Here is an 11,217-nt window from a genome sequence, read left to right on the forward strand (position 1 = left end):
TCATTCCTTTTTTTTTTTAAATTGAGGTTTAGTTGCTCTGTTGTCATTCTTATCTTTGTCCCTCCGTATATAATACATCTTTTTTCCTCTGGCATCTTTTAAGATTTTCTCTTAATCACTGATTTTAAGCAATTTGATTATGATATACTTTGGTTTTTCTTGAGCTTGAGGTTTGTTGAGCTTCTTGAATCTGTGGGTTTATAGTTTTCATCAAATTTGGGAAATTTGGGGCTTTTATTTCTTCCAATATGACTCCTGTACCCACCCACCCTAGTTATTTGGGAACTCCAGGTACACATATATTTGGTCATTGAAGTTAGCCCAGAGTTCACTGATGCTCAAATCATCTTTTTCCTTTGCGTTTCCCTCTCTCTGTTTCATTTGAGATTGCTATTGCCCTGTCTTAAATTCACCACTCTCTTCTTCTGCAACGTCTACTGTTAACCCCATTCAGTGTATATGTTTTTTTATCTCAGACATTATAGTTTTCATGTATAGAAATTTGATTTAGGTCTGACATCTCCCATATCTCGTTAACCTTTTTGAATATATACAATACAATTACAATAACTGTTAGTTCTAGGTCTGTTTCTGTTAACTGATTTTTCCCCTCATTATGGGTCACATTCTCCTGCTTCTTTGCATGTCTACTAATTTTTCATTGTATGTGAGGCATTGTGAGTTTTATCTTACAGTGTGCTGGATATTTCTGTAACCCTTTAAACGTTCCTGAATTTTGTCTTGGGATGCAGTTACTTAAACACGGTTTGATCCTTTCGAGGCTTGCTTAAAAGCTTAATTAGTCTTGAGCTAATTTTATCTCTCAATACTGAGATCCGCTCTTCTGAGTATTTTACTGAATGTTCCATGTCTCATGAGATTTTTCCATTCTGACTGGTGGGAACCCAATTTATTCCAGCCTGTGTGAGCTCCAAGAATTATCCTGTCCATTCATTCTGAAAGTTCTTTTCCCAGCCTCCAGTAGTTCCCGCACATGCGTGCACTGAGTAGTACTCAGCTAAAGACTTGCCACCAACCCTCTGAAGATCTCTAGAGCTTTCTTTCTAGGTGACTGGTCCTCTCCAGGCAGCAGTCTGCTCCCTGCTGTTCTGCCACTCAAATTCTTGGTGCCCTGGCTTCCTTTAGTTCTCAGCCCTGTCTCCTCCACTCAGGAGGATGGCCATGCTCTGTCTGAGTTCTCTCTCCCGCCACTGCAGCCTGGACCCTCTCCCTCCACTGCAGCCTGGACCCTCTCCATGCAACATGCTGGGACAGTCAGGGCTCACCACAATTGTTTTCCTTCTCTTGGGGACCACTGTTTTACACTTCCTGTTGTCCAGTGGCTGAACAGCATTGTTTCATATTTTTTCATTGTGTTTTACGTGTTTAAGGCAATGAGTAATCTGGTCTCTGTTACTGCATCATGACAAGTAGCAGAATTTCCTGCTAGTTCTTTAACAGAGAACTTTAGATATCTTTTAGAGCCAAATAAAAATTTGATTAACATGAGAGCTATGTGGCTGTATTATTTAAACAACGGTAGAATATAACAAAGTATACAGATAGAAAATAAATGGTGAGAAAAATAAGCCATGTTGCATACGAAAGCATGAGGCAGGCAGAAGTCCTCCATTCCTTAATTAGAACCCATGTTAGTGTGACTGCATTCATTTTCCTACCTGGAAGGAAGCCCTGGAAACCATATGTCACATTACATTATGTCTAACAAGGTAATAGCAGAGACAGGATTTGTCTTGTCCCTAAGCACTTGAGCTTTATTCCCAAGCCACTGTCTGCAGATCCTAATATTTATAATGGTCCTTGGAGTAATTACGTTAGTGTCTCCAGGTAAGGAAGGATAATCAGAAGTGATCATAACCAACTTAACTACCTGATTTACATTTGCTTTATCAAGTATGGTGCTCCACTCCCCCTTTCTAAACTGGGATCTCTGTAATGACTGAAGGCAGACGTCATAAGGCTTCTCTGGCACAGAAAACTCTAGCGCTAAAGAAACTTTACCTCTAGCTTCTATTTATTGCATGTATCTAGAACATCACTGAAAGTTCCTAATGGACATTCTCACCAGTATATTTTCGGAAATGATTTCTGAGCTAGTCTCTATTTTCTTTCACACATGCTTTTAATTCTTAACAGATTGACTTTGGGTACTGATTGCTTTAAAAAAAAAAAAAGCAAAAGTCTTTAGTTGCAGCAGATAAATCAATCATGGGTTTGGAGCTGAAATAATCTTTGATATTTTCTATTTTTGTGATTAAAAAATAACTCAGGACAACTCTATTCTATTTCACATTTCATAATATCTGAAAATCACCTTGTAATATGATTTTTGTTTTGGAAGTTTTCTAAAAATGCAACCCAATGTCATTGTTTAAGGCTGGTATGTATATGATAAAGTCCAGTTTGTTGCTGTGTCTCCAGCTGGTTAATAAGTCATATTGCTCGTGAGTGTTTACAAGAACTGTGCTTATGAGAAAATGGACGGAGAAATACGTTACTATTGACGGCAATGAAATGACTGATAATTATGTAAATACCACCAGAAAGGAATTTTTTTTCTCTCTGTGCCACACAGTAACAGATCTAATCAATTTAGAGCCAGTTCTAGCTGGAATTTATTTCATTAGATTGCACAGATGTGCTAATTTGGTCATTTATCTGGACAATAAATGGCACGTCATTGTTTCCCCCTAAGTACAAATGGAAGCTGAAACCTCCCTTTCCCCTTCAGTAGCCTGGAAATCGTTCTCAGAATGGAAAGCTGGCATGTTGCGTGTGTAAATTTGTAGACAAAAGCCTGAGGCAAGAAGGCTGCTGGCAGTGATATGTTACCAAGAATGAACCAAGAGTCAGAGGCAGGCAAAAGAGAGGCTGCTCCCCAAATCAAGCGGGCTGTGGGCAGTAAAGTTGGGACAGGTCCTGGAAAAACAGAACGAGGCTTGTCCCTCTGAGTCACATGTTAAATGAATAAAACAAGTGTCCGGTGCCAGGAAGGCATGTAAGTTGTAATCACGGCCCCTCCAGCCGCACACCCGACCCGTCCTCCACTGCTGGGTGAGGCCCTGGCTGCAGGGGCCGTTGTGTTTTGACAGAGGGCCTTTCAGCCCAGCGCGGTGCGCAAACACCAGCAACATCCAGATCTTACCTGGAAGATTCCGTTTAATAGCACAGTTCCCCCCAAACGTGTTTGATGATAGGGAGTGATTATCTCACAAGGAAAATCCTAGGTAGACACAAGCCAAATTGATCTTTTAAATTTCGAATTTGCACTTGGTGCCCAGTGGACTGTCTAGAATGAAGTCTCCAACCGATACTAACCCTTCCTCCCTTTGTTGTTCTGATGTCCTCACAAGCAGGCGTCTGATTCCATTTAACACCCCCCCCCCGCATCTCCCTTAAGGTGGCAGAGGACCCCTTTGGGCTTTTCTAACATTGAATTGTGCCTTGATGGTAATGGTTCCTTTAAGAAAAGCATCACTGCTTCAAATCCTTGGCTCCGTTCTCTTTCCTTCTCTTGTCTTCTGCTTTCTCATCTGACAATGACAGTGCTATTCCCTCTGCATCTCTCTCTCACCATAAATTTACATTTTGTTACTCTAAAAGGAACTAATATTGTTATATATTCTTTTTATCCTCAAATGTAATGTTGTCCAGGCCATCTTCTGTGACAGACCCAGGGGAAAAAAAGAACTTTTCTATGCTGGCAACTCTCTGTGATAAAGAATTATTTAGCAACTCTTCTCCAGAAATCATTCTTTTTATTTTTATTGAAGTACAGTCAGCTTACAGTGTTGTGTCAATTTCTGGTTCACAGCATAATGTTTCAGTCATACATATACATACATATATTCCTTTTCATATTCTTTTTCATTATAGATTACTGCAAGATATTGAATACAGTTCCCTGTGCTACACAGTAGAAACTTGTTACTTACCTATTTTGTGTATAGTAATTAGTATCTGCAAATCCGGAACTCCCAGTTTATCCCTCCCCACCTCCTTTTTCCCCTGGTAACCATAAGCTTGTTTTCTATGTCTGTTTGTTTCTGTTTTGTATTAAAAAAAGAAAAAGACACAAATGAACTTACTTACAAAAGAGAAATCATTCCTGATTTCGCTCAGGTACACACTGAATATTCTTGAAGACATTGGAGGCGGGCAGAAGGTCAACGATGACATTATTGTCAACTGGGTGAATGAGACACTGAAGGAAGCGGAGAAAAGTTCATCCATCTCTAGTTTCAAGGTAACATGCTCTGTCTGCTGCTCACGGCCACCAGAGCTTCGTGCTCATCTTCACTGTGTTCACTCTGGTTTCAAGGGCGACCTCCAGGGAGAGGTCTCTGAGGCTCCCCTCCCATTTTGATTTTGCTTGAATGACCCAAGCATTGTTTTGATGTTCCTAGGTCAGTTCGTTGATGAATTTCTTGTCATTTTCTCCCATAATAACCAATTTAAAAAACCCATTTTATATGTGATTTTAGGCATCGTTCTTCCGAAGGAGTAAGAAACATAATATTTTTTAAATGTGTACAGCTCCATGATTCAGATTATTAACATAATGAAGGTGAAATGTAAAATGCTTAAAGAGCTCCCATGCGGTGTTTTTTTTGAGAAAAAGCAGTTGTTTACTTGTATCCAAATCCCCTTTTTATTAATCACAGCATTATATTTTATTACATTTCTCAGCTCATGTTTTATACATTAGTTGGATCCTTCCTCAAGGGCCCTGCACCCTTGGTCCATATTAGAATGTCTGTGTTGCATCTCAACTACATTTTTCTGGTTTAAAGGTCAAGACTCGGGGGAGGGGCCCCTTCCGTTATGTTAACAGGGTCGATGAGGCAGTTCATCATGATATCAGTCCTCTGCTTCAAAATCAAGAAAAAAGTGGAAATCTCTCCCCTCCCAGAAAGGGCAGAAGGGCTGTCTCTAGGCTGGTGAGCTCAGCACACGAAACAGCCAGCTCGGTACCCCCTCCACTTAGCATCCCTTGCATCTGGGGAGCTGAGGAGAGGTGGGAGTGGAGGCCGGACAGATGTGAGCAAGTTCTTCCATAAAGAGAGCGGGATTTGGAAAGGCGGTGGGGAAAGGCACTCAGGCTGGATCGCGCTCTGGGTACCAGGGGCCCCTTGTTTGTCCTGGGGGCTCCTCATTTCATCGTCACAGATGCAGTGAAGACAGCTTCACCACTTCCCCATTTTTACAGTCAGGGAACTGGAGCTCAGGTGACTCCTGAGGTTACAGCGGGTAACTGCAGGTGGTGACCCATCTGAGAGGGGAAAACACCTTTTAGCTGCGAGGTGAGGCTATAGAGCAGAATGTATCGATGGGTCACGTGACCATGGCCACGCAGTGACCGGTTAAACAGCCCCACGGGTGCATCTCTCTGTGAAACAGCTGTCCCTTGGCAGTGATGCTGCCCACTGCGTTACCCTGAAGCTTCTGGGATGGTCCTGTAAGGATTCATGGAAATGTTTGACAGGTTTTATTGTTCCTTGTGATGCTCTGGGCTTATTTTCTTCTGTCTTCTCACTGAGTCATTACAGAACTGATCAGGTAAAAAGGACCACAAAAGGAAAATGTCAAATTAGCCCCACACTGCTTTTCAGTGAAACCCTTAAAAAATAAACACAGCCCACTCCTGATCAACCACAGTGGAAACAGCCCTTGTCCCTCACCTATGAACGTGGCCAGCTGCTGGCCGTTTCTCTGCCCGTCAGCCCAGCGAGACTGCGGGAAGAAAGTAAGAATGAAGGCAAAACTCGTGTCTTTCCGTGTGGCTTCCCCTGTGCTTCTTCACCAAAAAATTCTGTGGAGATAGAAGCTCAGGTTCTATCCCCAGGATCTCCATTATAAATAAATAAATACATACATACATAAATAAATACATAAATAAATAAATACATAAACAAACTTTTTAAAAGTATGTTATTCTGTGTCTACAGAGGACCACTGCAAAGACCTTGCCTCTAGCAGGGGTCCTATGTCTTGCTTCTTGCTTAGAATTGGTTCTGATATGGACCCTCAAGGTGTGAGGTGTTTGGACCTGACTGCTCAGACGGTGACACGCAGTTGCCTCTCCATGTCTGTACTCACAGGTCCCTGGGGAGAGAGAAAAGATGGTGCAGAGTTTTGTGCGTTCTCACCTTAGAAGCATTCACAGCTCTGGGTGTGCCCATCAAACCGCTTACAAAGTGCCAAAGAAAGAGCCCAGGATTTTAAGTCAGAATAGCTGGTTCAAATCCCAGCCCCACCACTTATCAGCAAGTCATTTGACCTCAGAAGCTCCCTTTGTTCGCTGTAAATTAAGATTAGCTGCCTCCATCCAAGGCTATGGCAAGAAGTGAGATAATCTATAGAAAGTGCTGAGCACACCGTGAGATACAAACAAATATTAGTTACTGTCGTTGCATCTAATATAATTGCTGTCACTGTCTCCCAGACTCTTTTCTTTCCCTGAGGTCCCTAGGAGAGGACCATTTACTGAAATCTCCTGTCCAACTGAGACCTCGTCACTGTCCCTGCCCGTTACCCCTGGGATGTTCCTCTCTCAAATGAAGCAAGATTCCTCTTAATATCTTTAGTCTTTCCTTTCTGATTTTTTTTTTTTTCAAATCATCCCTTCCTCTACCAATAACCAGTAGTTAAATAAAACATACTTTAGCCCCTCTGTTTTCCTCTAGTTGTGCAAACTTCCATTCACTATTTGAGAATGGCCCTCTGTCTGTTGGCAGACAATGGGTTTCCTCTGCTTAGTGAGCCACCGGGAGGCTACGGATGTCCCTACAGAAACGACAGTGGGTTGGAACCACCATGTGCCACACACATGTGGCATTTCCCAGACAGGATGTATATGTTTCATCTTTAAGAGGAAAGAACCACCCATGACCCTTGAGCCAAATAGAAGTAACTTGGAGGCATATTGATGAAACCCATGCTTTCTCTCTGTGCAGGATCCAAAGATTAGCACAAGTCTGCCTGTTCTGGATCTCATCGACGCCATCCAGCCAGGTTCCATTAACTATGACCTTCTGAAGACAGAAAACCTGAACGATGAAGAGAAACTCAACAATGCAAAGTATGTAACTAAACCTGAGGTCCGGGGGGGGAGAACCAACTGGCCGCTGGGCAGCTGTGAGGTCTAGTGCCTGCGCCTTTGTGCAGACATTTTAGTTTCACTGTTGATGCTTTTTCTTCTCATGACTTATGCGTTCCCACCATCATTATTTTCCATACCATGCAATAGCAGGTTAAGGCCCCAAGTGTTCACAGGCACAAGACAAAAAACAACTAAAAACAATTGAAATGGAAAACAATTGACTCTTTCGATTGATAGGCAATTCTCTAGTTTCAGAAAACCAATTTCCTAATCATAACCTTTGGGAGACTTCCTAAATAAAGTCCACAGTGGCCACAAATATAAACCCCCCTGTTTGTGAGTATCCGTGGATGTGCGTGGGCAGAGGTGGGGCCCAAGACCAGAGTCTTCACCAGCTTGAGAGCAGCTGCCATTTGCACGTAACCCCAGCAGCGCCCTTCTCTCTGTTCCCAGTTTGGAACAGTGGGGGATGTGGGTTCCTGGTATGCGGATGCACAATCTAGTGGAGAGAAGATAAGTAATTAGACAGCAGTTACAGAAGAGTGTGATGGATAGTGTGGAAGGAGGATTCCGGGTGCTCCGGAGGGGATGGAAAGGGAACTGAAGCCCTGCTATGTAGCATCTAAGCTGGCGTGGATCGAAAGGACCAGTAAGGAGGAGCCCAACAGGTGAGAGAGGTAGGACAAATATTGCAGCGGAAGGAAGGACATAGATGAAGACCCAGACATTTTTTTAAAAAACAACAGAACAAAAAGACCTTGAGCCTAAATGTTCAAGGGGGATGTGATAGGTTTAAGGAACTTGCTTGAGGATTAACAAATCTTAAGTTGTTCAGCTGAGATTCAAAGTCTGACTCCAGAGCCCAGGTTGCTAAGCACTAGCTTGAAAGGGCAAAAGATACAAAATTATTTAGAAAAATGAGTACAAGGAATTATATAAAACGCTAAAAAGTGGCTGTGGTGGCAAGATTAAGCATGGTTGGTTTTTGTTTTTTAAGCTCTAGTTTCTAACTTTTGAACAATTTTTCCTCTATATTTTTAATGGAAAATAAATTTTATTTTATTAATAATTAATATAGAAGAAGTGATTGAGAGATGGACAAGGAGAAAGAATGGGGAACTACTCCTGCCTGATGCTCTTAATTTAATTGATGGCCAGAGTAAGAGTAAAGGTATTTTAGGAGAGCAGAGGGAGGGGTGGGACTCGGGTGGATTGGAGAAGCTCTGTAGTAACCATTACCAGATAATAAATGAAGCGAGTAAAAGAACTGCCAGGTAACAGCGGGGGCTCATTTGAAAATAGATTACAACTAATAAAAATTATCTTCATCTAACCATAAACAGAGCAAAAATATTCCAATGCAGCTATGATAATCTTATGTGAAAAATGTGTCATGTAAAACTCGGTTATTCTACTGTTACAGTAACATAAATAAATACACATACATGTAGGCGAGGATTAGAAAGGAACAAGGAGTGAAAGAATTGATGTATAAGGTTGAGGTATTACAGACAGACGTCCCCTTTCCTCTTCCTTGTACAAATGTTCTTACAGTTGAAACATAGTCTGCAGACTTTCCCTCGCACACGTTCTTGTTCAGTTCTATGACTTTTTCTGCCACTGGACAGCCCAAGAGAATAAGCATGGTGTCGGCATCAAAAGGGGAGGGAGTTAGGAAACTCTCTGAGGACAAATAATAAATTTGGTAATTAGCAGGAGGCCGGACCGCAGGTCTGATGGAGTCAGGAGCTTTGTCGAACCCAGATCGGCCCACACACGTGGGAGGGAGCCTGTGATCTGCTCCCGCCACGCGAGGAGTGAGCTCTATGTGTAGTCTATGGTTTGGAGTGTATAGCACAGAGATGGCGTATATAGAACGACTGTAACTGATCCTGAGGGGTCCCCTCATTCTTCCTCTTTTCTCTTTTAGGTATGCCATCTCCATGGCCCGAAAAATTGGAGCAAGAGTGTATGCCCTTCCAGAAGATCTGGTTGAAGTGAACCCCAAGATGGTCATGACAGTGTTTGCTTGCCTCATGGGGAGAGGAATGAAGAGGGTGTAAGACCCAGCGGGCGGGGCTGGAGGCGCATGCGCGTTTTTGACTGCTCAGCCCTGGGTGCTCCCCGGAAACGCAGGGACCCGTCAAGCATTTCCAAAGATTTCAAGTTGGTGACATGATACGAGATTCCAAAAGGGGTATATCTGTGCAGCCAAGTAGCCTTCGTGTATTTAACAGAAAATGCTTTATTCTTTGCAAAAGATCCAGTCTCTTACAAATTTTTTCTAATCATTGAATTGATTGCTTCTTTGAATATCTAGAGGAAAAAAAGAACTTATTATCGAGGCACCCTTCCCACTTTTGCCATTGGAGTCAAGTAGAGAAGCCGCAGTGTTGTTAATTTTAACATAATCTTTCCAGCCAGCTTAATGTGGCTGCCTTCTTGTTCAAGGTGAGAACCAGGAGGGGAGAATCGTCAAACCAGTCCTAAAACCGGCTTCTGGAGGCCAGCGTTTGATCTGTTGCAGCCTCCTTCGCGTCGCCCTTCCCCTACACTCTATCTGCCTGTGGCTTGGCTCTCCGCCCTCTCAGAGCTATGCCTTCTTCACGGCCCCGCTCTGCTGACCAGCCTCCTTCCTGGGCCACTTGGCTCATCTGACAAATCAGTCGGGCTGTTGGGGTCCCAAGAGTCTCTGGTAACCTGCAGAAGACTCGTCATCAGAGCCTTTTCTCAGGACGAGGGTCCCAAATGTCATCAGATTTTGTTTGTTCAGCCAATAGGAAGCCCTCTGTTTTTAGCCCTAGGATCTGGGCTCAGACTAGATCTAACATCCTGCATACTGTGCCTTCAGATAGATTTTTAACTCTCTCCGCGGAAAGTTAGATCCAAGGAGGGTGTCATTGAGCAGAAAGCCACTGGGGGGCAGTGTGGAGCCATAATAGAGCATCTGCCCTTTGGTGCTGCCTCTCCAGATATTTAGCCCTGCTATTACGTCTAGTTATGGTGGGATGGCTAAATCTCTGGTGCCTGGGAACCATCCTGCTCTGACTTCATTTGCATTTAAATCCTCCTGTATCTGATTGCTTCCAGGACATAGTATCAGTGTTTACTTTTTTGATACCCCCAAGCTCCCAGGGGCAATACGTGCCAACAAACGGTGCCCCCACTCCCCTCCCTCCAACACACACTTATATACACACAGACTTAGCTGGCTGAGTTGCTTAACAAAGAGCTAATTTACTGGATGTTTAAAGAATTCCAAAACAAAAGCAAAGGAACAGTGTGAATTTGAGCACTTCTGAGAGATTAAACAATTTCCTTGAAAACCTACCAAAGGCTAAATTGCAGCAGAGCATTGGGCACCCACAACCCGACCCCCCTCTCTCGTGGTGAAAGGGCTCATCACTGAGGTATCCTCTTTAGGGGTGCTATGTAATGGAACTTGGCCATTTTCCAAAGCAATTGAAATGCCTCACGCTGGATCTATTCCCTGGTAGTGGGCTCAGGAAGCCAGTGCGTGGTTTCTTTGGGCCCATCCCCTGTGTCTCTGCTGCATCTGAATGCAAAGTGGTTGGCTTTGTCTTAATCTGCATTTAATGTAGCCTCCGATGATCCTCCCCCATCTGCCTCCAGGAAGAATGTTACTGCCTTAAGGGTAAATGAAGGTGAATTAATGTTCAAGACCTCTCCAAATAAAATCCTCCCTCTGTTGGACGTCTTCTGAAGGTTTCATAAGAGTGTACAATAACTCACTCGTTCATTCATTCAACCAACATGCACCAAGGGCCTGATGTGTGCTGCGCACTGCGCAGGGTTTGGGGAACATGCCTGTAAATGAGGCCGGCATTGCGCTCAGCTGATCAGGAAAGAAAGCTGTTAAACAATTAACTGACAGGTGTAACGAGTGATTAATGAGGGCTGGGCGTGACAGGCTTAGCAGAGAGGAAACCGTCTAAGGAGATGTATTTTAGCTGAAAACTGAAGTTAGACCAAGAAGACCAAAAAGAGGAGAAAACTAAAGGTAAGACACAAATTCTCAGAAACACGTTGAACCCAGTCATGAACAAAAGCCAGACCTGGGGACTGGTGTGAAA

General features: G+C 43.3%; 1 protein-coding gene across 1 annotated transcript in view; it reads left to right on the forward strand.

Moving 5' to 3' along the window:
• The window catches only part of LCP1 (lymphocyte cytosolic protein 1), a 49,431-nt gene extending 38,594 nt beyond the window's left edge, over positions 1–10,837 (forward strand). The window contains exons 14-16 of the mRNA XM_010951393.3: positions 4,144–4,267; positions 6,978–7,102; positions 9,054–10,837. Coding sequence (XP_010949695.1) covers positions 4,144–4,267; positions 6,978–7,102; positions 9,054–9,186 — 382 coding nt within the window. The 3' untranslated portion in view covers positions 9,187–10,837. The remainder of the gene's footprint in view (positions 1–4,143; positions 4,268–6,977; positions 7,103–9,053) is intronic.
• The last annotated feature ends 380 nt before the right edge of the window (positions 10,838–11,217 follow it).

This window comes from Camelus bactrianus, chromosome 14, assembly GCF_048773025.1.
Source record: "Camelus bactrianus isolate YW-2024 breed Bactrian camel chromosome 14, ASM4877302v1, whole genome shotgun sequence".
In the NCBI taxonomy this organism is placed as follows: Eukaryota; Metazoa; Chordata; class Mammalia; order Artiodactyla; family Camelidae; genus Camelus; species Camelus bactrianus.